Here is a 19,211-nt window from a genome sequence, read left to right as displayed (position 1 = left end):
AGAAATAAATTAAAGATTCTCTCTTACGATTTTATTTTATTATTTGTATTGAAGTATGTAGCACAATAGTTTCTGAGTATTTATTGGTACTTAATTTATTTTATTTTATTTAAGTCGGTTCTATATTTAAAATAGAATTAGCACTATTTTCATGTTTATAGACTGATATTTGCTGCGTGGTTTTTCAGTCCAAGAATTTATTTTTTGTGATATCCAGAAAAATATTAGCTTTATCAAAATATTTTTGTTGATTAAATTTATTTCTCATTCTGTGGAATTTCCATTGGTCCTACTAGCTATTATTATTATTATTATTATTATTATTATTATTATTATTATTATTATTATTATTATTATTATTATTATTATTATTATTATTATTATTATTATTATTATTATTATTATTATTATTATTATTATTATTATTATTATTATTATTATTATTATTATTATTATTATTATTATTATTATTATTATTATTATTATTATTATTATTATTATTATTATTATTATTATTATTATTATTATTATTATTATTATTATTATTATTATTATTATTATTATTATTATTATTATTATTATTATTATTATTATTATTATTATTATTATTATTATTATTATTATTATTATTATTATTATTATTATTATTATTATTATTATTATTATTATTATTATTATTATTATTATTATTATTATTATTATTATTATTATTATTATTATTATTATTATTATTATTATTATTATTATTATTATTATTATTATTATTATTATTATTATTATTATTATTATTATTATTATTATTATTATTATTATTATTATTATTATTATTATTATTATTATTATTATTATTATTATTATTATTATTATTATTATTATTATTATTATTATTATTATTATTATTATTATTATTATTATTATTATTATTATTATTATTATTATTATTATTATTATTATTATTATTATTATTATTATTATTATTATTATTATTATTATTATTATTATTATTATTATTATTATTATTATTATTATTATTATTATTATTATTATTATTATTATTATTATTATTATTATTATTATTATTATTATTATTATTATTATTATTATTATTATTATTATTATTATTATTATTATTATTATTATTATTATTATTATTATTATTATTATTATTATTATTATTTCTGTCTATATTATCATCTATATTATTATAATATTCTGATTATACTTTCCCTAGTCCGAACGTTGTGCTTTGAAAAAAAGCCGACTACAATATATAAAAGACAAACTGTTTAATAAAAGATTAAATTCGCGAAAGTTGGCTTAAAAAGACCAATCTTGCAACCCTGGACAAGAACTTCCCATTAGTGTAGTCTTGTTTTCGAATATCATTGTAAGAATGCAATATGATCATTGTTGTAATGGGTGTGAGAAACAAACTCGCCATATTTTCGATGTGCAGCGGTTCCTCGCCGAAGAAAGAAATTAACGAAACATTGCGTAAAAAAAAAAAAATGGAAAAATTTGAAATAAACATGTCAAAAAATAAGAATAATGTCTGCCAAGTAGTGCTGGACTGAAGAAATAAATTAAAGATTCTCTCTTACGATTTTATTTTATTATTTGTATTGAAGTATGTAGCACAATAGTTTCTGAGTATTTATTGGTACTTAATTTATTTTATTTTATTTAAGTCGGTTCTATATTTAAAATAGAATTAGCACTATTTTCATGTTTATAGACTGATATTTGCTGCGTGGTTTTTCAGTCCAAGAATTTATTTTTTGTGATATCCAGAAAAATATTAGCTTTATCAAAATATTTTTGTTGATTAAATTTATTTCTCATTCTGTGGAATTTCCATTGGTCCTACTAGCTATTATTATTATTATTATTATTATTATTATTATTATTATTATTATTATTATTATTATTATTATTCACTAGGAGTGTTCATACAGACTATCATCTAAGGATTCTCTTTGAAAAAAGCCTGCGGTGTTCCCTAGAGTCTGGGTGACAACAAGTCCCGCCAGATTTTCAGTACTCTTCACCTCTTTCGACAACATGTGCAAATTAATTTGTGTTATCGCAATAGGCGTCTACCATTGAGTTCTCATTGGTAGTGACTATTGGTCTTTACTGGGATATATGTGGCAATAAGCCTCTCCAAAGCCTACTTACACTCATCCAGCATAAGTCTGGATAGTACTTTATTATTATTATTATTATTATTATTATTATTATTATTATTATTATTATTATTATTATTATTTAGTTTTATTCGAAATTTAAATGATTTCTTTCCGTTCCATTTATTAAGAGTGTTTTTGTTCTATTTGTATAAACGTTGTTGTTTTTTTTTAATTCTATGCTTTACACATTTATCTTTCCTTATTTTGCGTAAATTTCCATTTCTCAAATATTTATTCTTGTCATGTCAAAAACGGTAGAAATCGGCAATCAATCATAGACAAAACGACACAAAAACCCGAAGAAAAAAACAAAACGAAAGCAATACCAACTGAGAATTCATATTCGTCGAAATATGTTAATAAGCAAATATCATACAAGAAATGTTTCTGAATTTCTTTTTACAAACGTAAAACAGTGGAAAAAAATCTTCACAATTCGCTTACACATGTATAAATTTAATGAATCCATGTTTGTAGGCGAAAATATATAGATACTAGCAGGCCGCTTGGCGTTGCCCGGTCATAAAATACGCAGAAATATTATATTTTACTTATTACAAAAACTGAGACATATTCATGTAAGTATTATGTTCTTTTCCAAACAGTTCACTTATTGTAAGTAAAAAAAAAATACTCGAGCCGAGATCGAAACCAACACCTAAAGAAGTTAGTCAAGTACGATAACCATTTGGCCAGCTTGTCAAAAAAGTGTTTTCAAACCTACTTATTCTTAACATAAGTAATCTGTCACGTGAACGATTCACGCATGCGTATTTTTGAAACAATTGACAACAGATAAAAATCCGATGACCCCAAGAACCAATTTTTTAAATTTTGCCTCTTTAGCAACCCTTTTTTTCGGATGAAATCCGATTAAAATAATTTTCACATGTCTGAATACAGTATTTATTAAAAATCCGTTGAGTGTGTAGGTTGAGAAGTATCCTTACACATAAATTCTCAATTTTATAGAGAACAAACATTCATGGCATATACTGCTGTTGTCCGCGAGGCGTGATCAAATAAAATTACTGAACAGTGCAAGTTATCTAGCTGAAATAAAATATGAATAGATTCGTTTAGTATAATAAAAATTAATAGCATAGATAGACTTAATCAAATAAATTCAAAATAAAATTAATATTTAATTATTGACTTTTTAATTGCCAACTGGATATTTTAATTAAGTTTGAAAGTCGAACAGACGTCTGATGAAGGTATTTTCCCCGAAATATTATTAAACTGATCCTCAACCAGACAAATAAGAAATCAGTGCATGTAAAATTTAAATTTATATATATAAATCACTTTATGTGTGAGAGTGCTTCCTCATAGGTTCCATAACCGCTGTATCTATCTTTTGCAAATTTCACACCAGCTAATTTATATGACTGGCAGTATTCTTAGATATGTTTGTACAGATATTTATCCGATAAGTATTGACAATCGAAAAAACCCGATCTTAAAAATAGCTTTTCTCCTTTATAGATAAAAAAGAATTTTTACAGAGGAATATTTTACGTTACACCGACAAGGGAGATTTCAGCAAATTTTTTCTTCTTAAAAAAAAAACAGTCTTATTATGATCTTTAGATATAGCGTGGTAGTAGAGCATTCGACTACACATCGAACAATGTTCAAGCCCGAGAGTACCTCTCCAGTTTATTTTATTTTTTTCTTATTAATGAGTTCAATTTACGATAAAAGAAGACGTACCATTTAAAATCGCCGCAAATCATTTCGTTTGCAGATTTTTAAACTAAATATTAATCAGAAGTGAATTTTCCAGAGCATTCATGGCTAAGCCCAAATATCAGCTGACGTGATATTGTAGACAAACACAGATGGAATTTGATGAACGACATTATCATTATTATTATTTTCGTTTGGAATAAGTCCACTGAGCAAATCATTCCTCGTAATATATAATAATAAAGAGAGTATCGATTCTATAATAATACATACGAAATCTGCATGAATTAAAATATTATGTTTAAACGTATTGTACGACCTGGTTGTGAGCTAGTGTGTGTGTGTGTGTGTGTGTGTGTGTGTTTATGATTAGTGTTTTTGGAAAAACAAATCCAGCAGAGTGCTCAATTAAAAGAAAACTCCGAAATGTAAGAGCGTATTTATATTTTGTGTACAGAAAGTTGTTAGATGAGACTAGTCATTTGTACCGTCGGTTTCAAGCCCGATAATTACGACCGTTTAAGATATCATTATCAAGCTCTCTTCAGCCAATATTCGTCTTGAGAGATTCTATCGGGCTATTCTATCGGGCTGCTAGAATTTGGTATTTCCTGCGTGTTTCCTGCTTCCCCGACTGTAACTGACACGCTAAAGTTTAAATGTCGCCCAAGCTCTTACATAGTTCCTCTTTAAAGATGGTCCCAAAGCCGCTTCCGTTCTAGTGTCAATATGCTTTGGGATTAAAATGAGTAAAAACAAAAATTTTAAATAAAATCAAATAATAAAGCCAAAGCTAATATTTCCCATATAGAAAACATAATCAAAGAGTGTCTCGTTAATTTTCTGAAAGAAAAACGTAGCTATTCATGGAGTCATTCTTTAATTCTTCAGCCTATCAATTATTTAAAATAATCTGTATTCTTGCATCAGGCGGCCATTATTCTTTTTTATTTATTATGGCATCAAAGATGAACGCCCGTTTTGGGTTTCTGTCATCATCAAGAAAATATTTCCTCATTTCAACGAAACGAAATGAAAAAAAAAAAAACAACAATTACAAAATTTGCGTTTTATTTATTTATTTTGTTTGTTTGTTTGTTTGTTTTTTAAAATATTTATTAGAACGTTTTGTCGACCGGATGTTACGTCACGTATAAATTTTCTGATTAATAGTAATATTTCAAAGAAAACGGATCTATGGCTACTGAGGGAAAAAGGCTAGTGAACTGAAGAATGACGTGACGCATGACGAAGCGACATCTACGTAAAGGAGATCTACTTAGCATCATAATATTTTCTCTTTTTTCATGTGATTCAAATTAGACAAATTTAGCTCGAGAATTGAGTATGTTTAACATTTTTAAGTTATTTTTGATTATTTGATAAAAAGTGGAAAATTAATTTATTTGTTAAGAATGTATTTTATTAATATTTGAAGTAATTTCATGGCCTTAATTAATAAAATTGGCAACACAAGAAATTGAAAATTTCATGTTATTTATTTTTGTTTTAAAAATTGTAAAATCAATCATTTTTGTATAAGAATTTCTTTCAGACTAAATAAAACACTTAGATCAAGGATTACGAAGAATTTTGGAGATTTTTTTTTTCAATAGATACCGTGTATTTTTTAAGAACTAATACATGAGTTTACCCGATAAGTAAAGGCGACGTTTTCGCCTCAAATTGAGAATTCTATGCTATTCAACTACATACACAGAAAATTTGATGCCGGATAAAAAATTACAGACACCAAAAAAAGAATAAAGCATCTCATGTATATGGATGACTTGAAGCGGTTTGCAAAAGGCAAGCACGAACTGAATAAGCTGATAATACAATCAGAATATTCAGCCATGGCATTGCAATAAAATTTGGAATGGAAAAGTATGCAGTACTAGGGATTTAAAAATGAAACAGTAGAGAAATCAGAGGGTATGGTACTGCTTAACTAAGAGAAGATGAGGACACTCGATGAAAATGAGACTTATAAATATCTAGAGGTTTTAGAAGCAGATACTACCGAATCTAACGAAATGAAAGAGAATATCAGAATAGAGTACTTGAGAATAACAAGAAAGCTATTAGAAACAAAACTATACAGTAAAAATCTAATTAAATGAATAAACACAGGGGTAGTATTGCTAATAAGGTATCACAGACTATTCATAAACCGGACTAAAGAGGAACTGAAGCATCTTGATCAGAATTCAATGGAAATAATGACAATGCACAATACAGTTGTAGTTTCAATATGTCCGGTTAGCGTTCGTAGGTTATGTGTTTTAGTCTCTATATTCAAGAGTTTTCCTTAATATTTCAATCGTTTTTATTACCGTATCATCTCGGCCATTCGACTTATTCCTATATTTCCTATTCTTTTTTCAGTGTTTTTCATAATTGTTCCGAGTGCTCCCACTATTATTGGTGTTATATTGGCTTTATTCATCTTAATCTTCTTCAAGATCCCTTTCAGTTCTCTGGCCAGTTCTGTGTATTTGTTTCTCTTCTCCCTCTCCGATATTCGTCCCGTGGTTTACTGAACCGGCAAATTCTACGATCTAGCAGAACTTTGACTTCTTGTTACCTATTATAACACCGAGTCTTTTTGTTTGGGTGGATTTATCTCTTTACACTCCCTTTTCGGTTTTTCCACGCTTCTTGGCCCCTGGCGAGTAATAAACAATATTGACCGACTATGTAAAAAGGAACGAAGGAGGAAGAGGCTGATAAATATATAGGACCATGTAGCAGGCAAAAAAAAGACTTGGAAAACACAGAAAGATTGATCTCCGTAACGGAAGACACCACCAAGAAGAACTATATAGAAAATGATGAGACAAGAAAATAAAAAGAAAAGTATGAAGAGAGACATCTAATTTGATGATTCATCAGAATAACAAAACAAAAGAATTGTGAAAACATGGAACTTAGCTAAAAAAATGGAGATATGATGGAGAGAATAAGAATCTTTACTAACAGCTGCACAAAACAAAGCGATTAGAACTAACTACATTAAAGCTAAAATAAATAAAACACAAGAAACCGTATATGCAAATTATGTGGACAAAGTGACGAGACAATAAACCACATAATAAGTGAATGCAACAAACTATCCCAAAAGGAATCTAAAGACAGGCTCAACTGCATTGGAAATACAGTACATTGGGAGCTCTACAGACGACGACACCCCGAACATGTGGACAAATGGTTCAAACCAGGAGACAGTATACGAAAAAACGAAAACCGCAAAATTCTTTGGGACATGAAGATACAAACAGACAAACTCATCCTAGCAAGAAGATCTGATATCATAATAATTAAGAAGGAAAGAAACTGTCAAATTGTAGATTTGGTGTCCCAGCAGTTCACATTGGGAAAAATCAAAGAGACAGAAAATCAAACAAAAAAATGTGGTAGTTGCCAGAGAATTGAAAGGAATATGGAATATAAAGAAAATCAATATAATACCAATAATTATAGGAGCACAAGGAACAGCACAAAAGATTTATAAAAACAATTAGGAGAAATCGGAATCGAAGGGAAAACTGAGACTATGCAACGTAAAATAATGTTGAAATCTTAAGGAAACCCCTCGAATGCGGAAACTAATCAACATGAGCGACAAACGTTAATCGAACAAATGGAAACCGTAATGGAAATAAAACAAAAAGATACAACCAAAAAATCTGAAACAGCAATTTTTTAATTGACTACCCCCCCCACAAAAAAAATTAACTGTAGTCAGCATCGACTGTTACCACACGAAATAATCTTAAAAGTTCAAGGTGGATGAAAAGACCCAGGAGGAAAAATACTAACCAAACGTTTACTGAATGGATGCAACGAGGACTGAGACCTTAGAGAAGTTTACTGCCATCCAAAATACCGTGATAGTCAATGGCCACTGTCTGCAAGCGACTCTTCTGATGACGCAAATTCATTTGCAGAAGTTATCAGAAGAGGTGGAGAGTAGTGGGGATTTGGGGATACTTGTTGTCACTCACTCCAAGGAACTCCATCGGTTGTTGTCAGGGAGTAATCCTTGATGGTGGCATGTGTGAGAACTCCCAGTGAGTATTAATAAATAAATAAATAAATAATAATAATAATAATAATAATAATAATAATAATAATAATAGCAAACACGATCACAGGAGATCATGAAACGATAAAAATGTAACCCCCTCTCCATAAAAATGTATTGCGTCAGCCTCGGTTGGTATCACACACAATAGTCGCCAGGGGACAAGAAGTGTAGAAAGACCGAAAAGGGAGTGCAAACAGATAAATCCACCCCTACCCCCCAAAAAAATAGGTAATAAGAAGGAAACGTTCTGCTAGATCGTAGAATTTGCCAGTTCAGTAGACCACTGGATGAATATCGGAGAGGGAGAAGAGAAACAAATACACGGAACTGGCCAGAGAACTGAAAGGGATCTTGAAGAAGATGAAGAAAGCCAATATAGAACCAATAATAGTGGGAGCATTCTGAAAAACACCGAAGAAAGAATGGCTGAGAGGATACAGTAATAAAAACGGTTGAAATATTAAGGAAACTTCTTGAATGCGGAGACTAAAGCACATAACCTACAAACGCTAACTGGACATCTTGAAACTGCGACTGAAATCAAACAAACACAGAGGAACACATCATATGGAATCAAGAAAAATGAAACCATGCAATTGAAAGTTACCTCCACCCTTTTAAAAATAAATGCCGTGTCGGTCTCAACTGGTATCACACCAAATAAGCGCGAAAGGTCAAGGAAAGAATGAGGAGAGAAAACACTAACCAGACTTCCATTATATGAGGGCGTAGAGAACTGGGATTTGGAGAAGCTTATTTTCACCACAATTCCAGTCAAGACCATTAATTATTGTTAGTGAGAAATCAACGGTAAACAGTCGTTGCGATAACGGTTTGCAAAGGTTATCGAATGTGGTTGAGAGTACTAGAAATCTGGACAGATTTGTTGCTATCTAGACTCTATGCCCCCCACAAGATGTTGATATAAATCTTTGATGATGGCCTATGTGAAAACTTAGTGGACACATAATAATAACAAAATATCAAACTATAAAAATAATGTAAAAAAAGAGAAGTGTATGATAGAAATTTAAAAAAATAATTCATTGTGTGGTTGTTTAATTTTAAAGCACGTTAACTCTCGTTGGCTTTGTATAGACCGTGTAAGAATTCCTAGTGGGTAAATAAATAAATAAATACTATTGTTACTGGTCACGGCACCATAATGAACATGTAATATTGTGGGTTTGTATAACATGGAACACATAAATCGTGTATATATAAGATATTCTGCAGTAGATTTAAATGTATCCATAATAAAACGTTTGCGTGTATATAATGTCTCGTTTATGTCCCTGTGTTTTGGGGTGTTTTGCATATATACTGGATCTATACAGTGGGAGTTTACTACTACTACTACTACTACTACTACTAATAATAATAATAATAATAATAATAATAATAATAATGGTAACTGTAAGAGCACTAGGAACACCCCTCCTCCCAAAATGAAAAAAGATTATGAGTAATTTGAATCAAAAGGAAGACAGAGATTCCACATCGAACGGCAATGATAAAAAAAACAGCTGAAATCGCAAGAAAAATCCTTGAACGCGCCAACCAACCTACATAAACTACAAAAACTAACAAGCCACGGGGAAAGTGCAACAGAAGTAAAACAACCAAAGGAAAACTGAAACTGCAAGATATCTCAAAATGTATTTACATGAGCAAAGAAAAATAATTAAAAAATAAAAAGTAAAAAATTAAAATAATTATATAAGTTACATATAAAACATCAGTCTTGGTTGCTAGCACACAAAATAGTCGTGAAAAATCTTGACTATTTTAGGTGCTTGGAGGATTGAAGGACTGAGAAGAGAGAGAGAGCACCAATCAAACCTCCACTGCAACAGTGCGAAGAGGACTGGGACCTTGGGAGGCTTATTGTCACCCAAATCCCAGTGAAAACCAATGGTTATGACCGGTGAGAACTTAATAGTTAGCAGCTGTTGTGATCACGCAAAATCCTTTGCAAAGGTTATCAAAAGAGGTGGAGAATACTGGCGGTCTGAGGGGGACTTGTTGTCACTCAAACTTAAGGGAACATCATCGAATATTATCAGTGGGTAATAACCATGTGAAAACTACTACTACTAATAATAATATTAATAATAATAACACTACTACTACTAATAATAGCGATAATATTGATAATAATAATAATAACTACTACTACTACTACTACTACTACTACTACTAATAATAATAATAATAATAATAATAATAATAATAATAATAATAATAATAATCGTATAAAAAGCATTTGTTTCTTCCTTCGTCCAAACGCGAACGTTAATTCCAACTTTCAATTCTAACTTTACCCGACATTCAGCCCGGACATTCGATACCGAAACGAATGTCTCGACGATTTTACTTCGGGACCACAAAAATCCAACGTGAAATCGATAACGACAGTCAACGAATGAAAAACGATATCGCTCTTGTCGTATCCGATGTAGGATATCCGGTTGCCAGCATGGAACTTCTCCAACAGACCCTCCATTAGAGAAACCAGCAAAGATAAATAGGGCGACTGGCATTCGGTTACAAATATTTATAAATATCTACCTTCATTTAAAAAGTTTCCGTCTCGAACGATACGTAAATAAAATACATTTGTCGTTTGATTGAATAAATTTTAGAATAAGTTTGCCTTATTTGGGTTTATCAATGTCGGGTTTTGATGAGCCAAGATGACGAGTAAACTCGGTATTAGAGTCTACTAGCAGGGGACCCGATGTTGCCCGGGATTAGATGATGATGAACGAATGTTTCACACTCCTATATTTTTATTGTCATCGAAATCAGTGAAATCGACAATTTTTCAATCAAGTCGATAAACTGCCTGCTCTAGTTAGGGAGCAATTGCGGTGCACTGGGAGGAAGTTTCACATGCCTCCTCGTGGTTACTTAATTCACAATATATGGTAGTTTACATTGCACTGTAGAGAACCTAATGTTAATTATATAAATTACTTTTGTATATAATGGCTTGAATTAAAGTTTAATATGCAAAAATATCATATTATTTGGATTCATCTTGAGCGTGATTTTCACAATGTTTCGGTCGATGTAACCTCCAACCTTCTTAAGGTGTATCTTGTCGAACTCGGAAATGTTTCTGTCGAACTCGAGAATTTCGAGCAGAACCCTTTATTTATTTCACGGGGGTAGTGTTCTCTTGTTCGTCAGCCATAACTGGATAAAGGTCCTAAGTAATTCGCAATTGTATTTTTTGGCAGAAACATCCCCGAGTTCGACAATATATACCTGAAGAAGGTCGGAGTTTACATCGACCGAAACGTTTTGAAAATCACACTCAAGATGAGAACAGTAGTCCGATGAATCCAAATAATGCGAATAACCAATTCCCATCTCCAAAATTCAGAAACAGCAAAAATATCAGTTGTTCAATTGTGCTCTAAAATGAAACATTCATTTCGAGCGCGCCCCTATCATATCCAAGAACATATTGTTGATTTTATATATCGGGCCTTCTGATGTGTGGTAATAGATATTTTTTCTATAATAGACGAGGTTTTTTCTATGTAATGTCATTCATTCCGCGATGTACTGTAGTTAATAAAGTGCGATCGATATATATATATATATATATATATATATATATATATATATATATATATATATACAGAGAGAGAGAGAGAGAGAGAGAGAGAGAGAGACATTACTGTATGTGGATGACTATAATGCTCCCTATCTAAAGTTGAGCATATTGGTAAGTGATATACAAATTACCATTAGCGTATGAAACGATGCTCTTTGTGTAAGCAAATTGAGCTTAGGTATTTGGACAATGTCAAACCATTGTTAATTCACTGCCCGCATAGCAGAAGCCGTATAGCGCAACCGTTAGAAGCTCCAACTGTCGTTTGGGCAATTGGGATTTGATCCTGGCTTGAGGTAGTTGCTTGTCTAGCTGCACTGATGTGAAATAGCGAAACAGTACTGTATGTGGATGACTATATATATATATATATATATATATATATATATATATATATATATATATATATATATATAGTAGAGACTAAGCATATGGTGGCACTATGATACGGTTTTTTCAGGTTACGATATGGAATACGATGTTTTTTCGGCCCCTGATTACGGCATTTACCTCGCCTTACGGTGTTATTTATAATGTTCTTTGATTATATACATGTGTATTATATACTGTATTTTGTTACTAATTTTTATGCCGTATCCCGGGATTCTACTATATATATATATATATATATATATATATATATATATATATATATATATATATATATATATATATAGTAAATGCTTTCAATTTTTTATTCCGTCCGAATGGATGATAAGGGATTGCAAATGGTATTGTTATGATGCCTCGATTATGCAACATGACCTGTAAGTGTAATCTTTCTGTTGCATATATTGACGGTGTCAGGCTCTAAGAAAGTAAATCCCGTCATGGACGGGTGTCAGAATCAGAGGTACGTCATTAAATGCAAAAGATTGCTCGTTTAATTGCACCACTCGTGTCTTCGCAGTTCTTCAACTTTTTAGTTAACAAACATAGAAGGTTATACCTCTACCAAGCAAGTATTCACACATACATAAAGTATCGTTATTATTAAACAGGATCCATAAAGAGTATTCAACCTAATAGATCTCGCACCATCAACCAACCTCCAACCCTTGCCATTCGACGAAATGTTGCATCACTCTGCCTGCTTTACAAGTATTTTAATAGCATCTGTTGTGAAGAATCCATAGCACTTGTGTCCCTTCGACGTGATCCCTAATTCGACAAGCAGAAAAATCCCATCCTTAACTGTAGAGATTCTTAGATGCCGGAAATCCTTTGCTAATCTTTGGAATTCCCCTTACCGTTTCCTGCTTCCCTGAATCTACTGACTTGCAGAAGTTTAGATGTAATGTGAACATACATATCGCTGGTCAGCTCACCACAGTTCCCTGTTAAACTAAATAATCCTAAATAATAGCTCCTTGCTTCTGACTGACAATATATCTTGTTAAGGATGAAAAAGAATAAAAAGGTAATTAAAAACATAAAATCGCGCGTTTCTTTTTTTAATCTGTGTACTTTAATGACTTGTTTATTCGTATCTTGCTTTAATGATCATATTATTTTATTTCCTTTTTCCACCTCCGCTTGTCTGACATAACGCCGGTATTAATACTATTTGGTATCAAGGTCACTGATCATTCATGGCTACGATTTTATACAGCTTGAAATCATTTCTTTTTATTATACACTAATATCGTTTCATATATTATTTTAATTGGAATTCATTATTGAGATGAGTATTATTTATATTAATTTATTTATTGCGGACTATTATTCTTATCTTTATTAGTTGTTTCACGATGTTTCGGCCAACTATTCCTCTGGCCTTCGTCAGGTGGTAACCGCGATGGATAGGAACTTCGAATCTCCTAACTGCAGTCTCAGCAATCACTGGCATCCGTAGTTGTCATCTCACCACGTTTTTGGCCAAGTAAACCTCTGACCGGCTTTGGGTAGGATTGATAATAAATAAACGTGGATTTATAAGATCAAAAGATCCAATCTTGGCCAAAACGTGGTGAGACAACAACAACTACGGTTGTCAGTGATTGCTAAGAATGCAGTTAGGAGATTCGAAGATCCCATCCGCCGTGGTTACCACCTGACGAAGACTAGAGGAATAGTTGACCGAAACGTCGTGAAACAACAACTAATAAAGATAAGAATAATAGTCCGCAATAAATAAATTGATATAATATCGCTTCATTACACACTTAAGTGTTTATATTCATTGATTTGAGTTAACCAAATATTTCAATGTTAGAATTGTCGAATGTCCAAGAGAAAAAATGCCGACTGTAATTTGGCGCCCATTTTATTTATTTATTTGAATGCGACAATTTAGCTATAAAGTTGTTCCTTTTTATAATCCGTGGAATTTGTAATTTGTATATATCGTTCTCCTGTAGAAGATGTCTCCCTGAACTACTTTCTGCTTTGTCTCGCTTAGATGCCCCATTCCAAATTCGTAGCAGCAAGCAAAAACAGTCATTAACAATGTTTTTTTTAATTTTTTATTTTATTTTTTTTTGTACATGGAGGTCACCACTTATCACTGCCCGGAAGCCACTCGGGGATAAGGGTTATTGCGTGTACAGTAATCAATGGGATAGTATTGTAGTAATTGTTAGTAATGGAGATTTGATAGTCTTACTTAAGGGGACGGTTCATCAGGAATTTGTTTATGTTGGACTTGAAGACATCCAAGTTGTAGTCAGGTGGGAAACAGACAAACAGAAGAAAGTTCCACAGGCGTGCACTTCTAAGAAAGAAGCTTTGTTCATGGAATCTACGTTTTGATTTAGGCACAGATAAAGAGTGGGGAAAATTTATGATAGTGGTTTCAGCTACACGGGTGTTTATTGCGAAAGACTGGCGTGTTGGGGGGGGCAGAGATTGGAGCTTAGGCGAGCACTTGCCATGGAAATAACGATAATGATTAGCATATTTATAACTGATATAAATTATTGCACAATTAAAATGATTAAATTAAAACAAAAATAATTTTTCTTTTTTCGAATTTTTAATCAAGTAAAAATTCCATTTTTTTACTTGAATACTAAATTTTAAAAGAACTTCCAGCAAATTATCTAACAATTTAATAAACAAAACTTTCGTAAAAAAGGATTTAACGTAAAATACTGTGAAATAAAAACATTTCTTTTTCAATTTAGTAATTAATTAAAAAAAATGTCATTTTTGCTTGATTAAATAATTTGAAATAGGAAAAATTATTTTTGCTTTAATTTAATTATTTTTATAATGCAATAATTTATATCTGTTGGGTACTTAATTTTAAAAAGCTATTATTTTTGCATAGTATTTTAAAATTAAATTCAGTTTTTATGATATTTTGTTTATCAAATTTTTAGATGATTTTACTAGAATAACATTTTAAAATTTAGTAATCAAGTAAAAAAAATAGAATTTTTACTTGATTAAATAATTATTTTTGTTTGGATTTAATTATTTTTTATTTTGCAATGATTTATATCAATTTGAAAGGTGTTAACCGTTTTAAAAAAAACATTGTTAATAACCATTTTGATAGAAAAAAAAGTCTACTGATATCGGCCCGCTGCTACGAAATCGAAATAGAGGTATTTGAGTGAGAAGAAGCAAAAACAGTTCAGGAAGATGTCTCCTACAGGAGAACCATATATATTATACACTGCTTCAATGATAATATTCTTTTACTTTCGTTTGAATTTTTACTTGCCTGGCATAAAAGCATATGCCAATATTTCCTTTTCGGTACATAGGTTACTAATCATTCATAGTTACGGTTGAATATAGCTGGAACCTTCGTAGGGATGAACTAAAAACCCTTTGAAAATTTAGCTGAAAATGATCCTGGAATAGTGACCGCTTATTTACACGAACAAACATCAACTCGGTAAATTATTAGCATCTTTTCTTCTTTGCTGCTCGTTTTATTGACAGGCAAATCATCTCTGCTTCTTTGTCCAATGAACGCAACGCATGGATATGCAAATTTCTTGGATTTCTATTCTCAACGGACCGTTCCATCCCGGGATCAAATATCCCATAGCGAGACCGCCCTTGCCAACGGTCAGTCTGGCTTTACCTTCGAACGCCAAGGAAAGACCAAGACTTGACCCAAGAAGGTTTGAACTTGGTCAACCGACCCATGTGGTCTTAACCACGGACAAATGAACCAAAGTTCTGCTCATTATCGAAATTTGATCTTTAGGATTCATTTTGAAGAAAAAAGGGTAAAGCCACACACAGCAGTCAGAGGGTGACGAGACGGGGCATCAGCCTGAGTGAAGGAGTAGGAGGAGGACTGACTGGCCGATGAGTAACAAATATAGGCTGATCTCATTTTCGACGTACGACACCATTAATTAGTCAGCTTCTATCAATTAAGAGGGACGAATAGCGGTTCAAAGAATACCGTCGCATACTATATCTCTATCGTGGTTTACCAAAAATGAATAACCTCGCGTACTATATCTTTATTGCGGTTTACGAAAAACAGCATCAAGATATATTGAAGCAGTTAGCGCCAAAAATAATTCCGCTTAGTTTTGTCCGACTTAATAAGCGATGATAAGGCAAATTAATCCAGAGAATTAATTTATTGCTTGGTTTTTGTTGATTTCATTAAAAAAATTTATTTTGTAAATATTAATTTATTTTCTGAATTTTACAGATTACTTTTCTGATTATTTTTTTAATGGTTTCTGTGTTTTTGCGGATTAAATCGGATTTTTCCGAGCTTTTTTCCTTTAATATTTTGAAGATTTCTTTTTACTTTTTTTCAAGAGTATTTTGTAAATATTGCGACGCATGAATAAAAAGTAACGTTTTTAAACAAAAACAAAAATCAGTCTTAATAATACCAGCACAGATGGCGAGTACTTTCTGTCTTTGTTTATTTGGAGAGAGCTCATTTAAACCTCCTGGCTTAGTGGCAGGGTTAATTAAGGGCATATTTTGTTTGATATATATGTATATATATATATATATATATATATATATATATATATATATATATATATATATATATATAATGGCAGCAAATTCGTTTTCGAACATTGCCATTACTTGATATAGCAAAAAAAGATATACAGAAACACGAAAACAAATCAGTGATGGGCCGCCCGAAGGTGGCTTTTAAACCTTGCCAAACTCTTGCATTTTTGGCACACATTGTGCAGACATGTGCGCCACTCGTAGCACGTTCTTGATGGTAACTTATATGTATAATCAAATGCCGCAGTTGACAAAGGTTAGATCTGGCAACACAAGAATGCTTTGTGACCCACTGCGCTGATGTGTAGTCTGGTGGCTTATCAGTCCAGCTCTGTTCAGACATAATCTTCCGCACACCTCACACTCCAGACCAATCTGGCGCCCCCGCCCATCCACTGCTATTTCACCCTCCCTTTCAGGATATCACGTTTCCGACCATACTGGGTTCGATCTGCCTCAAACTTGGCCACACCTCCCCGCTAGGTCCTTCTCCACTCTCCACGATCCAAAGCAAGACGCTCCCAGGTTTTTTCATATATATATATATATATATATATATATATATATATATATATATATATATATATATACACTGCATATTAAATTATTAACGAGTTTACATTTTTTTAAATATTTAAGGAACGAGTGAATTAAAATCCATGAAACTTTAAGAAGAAAGTGCTTAGAATACTATTCAGCTACTCAAGTCAGAAAATAAAAGTATTTAAAGCAATATTAGCGAAACTATGGCAGAAGATAGAAGTTATTAACAAGGATGAGGAAGAACCCCACAATATTCCCATAATTTGTTTATTGAAATAATTTTCAAACATTAAATGAACTAGTAAAAATGCTTAGAACACAATAACTACATAGCAATTTCTACGTTGACATAATTAGTAGGGATATGCGATCCTTTTTATGAATGACTTGTGAAAGACGTTGTTCCACAGAATTAGTCAAATTTGTGATTTCGTCAACAGTTATTCCTTTTGGAGAACATCTCACAAATCATCTTTGCTCTTAAATTGGCGTCCACTTACATAAAGGCATCGCTTCATGATACTCTAAAGGTTCTCAATTGGGTTCAAATGAATTCGCAGGCTACTCCATCTTCTGTAACCAAGAGGACCCCAGTTGTTGCAAATACTCTTTGCTTTTGTTTGCTGTATGCGAGGGAGCATTATCTTGCAATTATGCATAATCCTGCATTTATACAGAATAATGTTCCTTCGCATACAGCAAACAAAAGCAAAGAGTATTTGCATAATGGTTCTTCTGAACGTCAACCTTTGTGACTTCAACCATGGTTCAAAATGCTCCTTCAGAAAAGCTATGTAAGCATTTGACATTTTTACGCCTTCTGGGATTCTCCATGGGCCAACTAAAGTACCTCTGATCATTATCCCATCACCACCTTGTTGGCGCCTTAAACGCTGATGACGATGTCGTTCATCTAGGACCCATCCCGTGCTCCAGCCATCTGGGCCATGAAGAGTGACACACAACTTTGGAAAAATCCGTTTTCATAATGTCTTCTTCCATTTCAATCAGTTTTGTATGTGATGTTGCTTTAATGGAGACTTTTTGATGTTGCTTTAATGGAGACTTTGTGATGTTGCTTTAATGGAGACTTTGTCAGAGGCTTTACAGACTTTGCCACTTTTTTCAGAAGGTGACAACGAGTACTTTTTTAGACATTCTTCAATCCGGCTTGGTCAAAAACTTCTCAACTTGTCTGCCCAGGTTTCTTAACTACTTCACCTTTAATTTGGAGTAGAGAACATCGTGAAACAACTCTAGATTTACCTTAATCCGCTCTCTTACATACCTTTGTAAGGTCCTTGACAAAGTTCTTTACAGTTTGATGGTACCTTGCTATCATTTTTCGATATTTCGATGGTAGTCTTTTACCTTTTGCGAGTTGTTCCGTAATAGTGCTCTTTTCAGAACTACTAAAACCACCTTTAAGACCCATTTTTTGGACGAAACAAACTGTCTTGTTGATAATTTGATGCAATTAAAATACCGATAGCAAGTTGTTTACATTGCGCAGAACAGTACGAAAGTTTTACAGTACGCGCAACTCAGCATTGCCAACGTTTCCGAAGCTTTTGATACGAAACTACCGGTAAGTTTTTGAAACTGGTAAAAAAATGTTATCTCGTTAATAATTTGACACGTAGTATATATATATATATATATATATATATATATATATATATATATATATATATATATATATTATAAAACTCAAATGACCTGCGCGCATGACCTGCGCATGAAATATTAACGTTATTATTTCAAAATTATTATTTAACATGGGAAGAGTGGGGTTTAAAATAACTTAAACGTAATACAGAAATGAACGATATAAAAAAAAGAAGATATATCAAAATTTGAATTTAACTATAATAAGTAATATGGTATCTTTTTAGGGCACATTTACCTATAAGTATGGCCAACCACTTATAATTCAGTAACAGTAATTTTTTTTTCAAAAATAATCAATTATAATAAACAGAACGACTCCTAGAAATCTATCTATATTCTTTTTCATTTTAATATGCTTTCATAGAAATTTTCTTTTATGTCAAAAATATATTTATTTTATTTGTTTTACAAGTGTCACGCTCATACACGAATTCCATAGCTAATATAA

At 31.8% G+C, this 19,211-nt stretch overlaps 1 protein-coding gene across 1 annotated transcript in view; it reads right to left on the bottom strand.

Moving 5' to 3' along the window:
* Positions 1-18,527, bottom strand: part of LOC145249342 (homeobox protein orthopedia-like) — a 108,803-nt gene extending 90,276 nt beyond the window's left edge. Inside the window, exon 1 of the mRNA XM_080110919.1 lies at positions 18,464-18,527. Within this exon, the coding sequence (XP_079967045.1) occupies positions 18,464-18,527 (64 nt within the window). The remainder of the gene's footprint in view (positions 1-18,463) is intronic.
* Between the last annotated feature and the right edge of the window lie 684 nt (positions 18,528-19,211).

This window comes from Euprymna scolopes, chromosome 28 (genome assembly GCF_053919585.1).
Source record: "Euprymna scolopes isolate OS-2025 chromosome 28, ASM5391958v1, whole genome shotgun sequence".
Classification (NCBI taxonomy): domain Eukaryota; kingdom Metazoa; phylum Mollusca; class Cephalopoda; order Sepiida; family Sepiolidae; genus Euprymna; species Euprymna scolopes.
The sequence above is the reverse complement of the archived record's forward strand: the minus strand, read 5'-3'. Positions and strand labels throughout refer to the sequence as shown.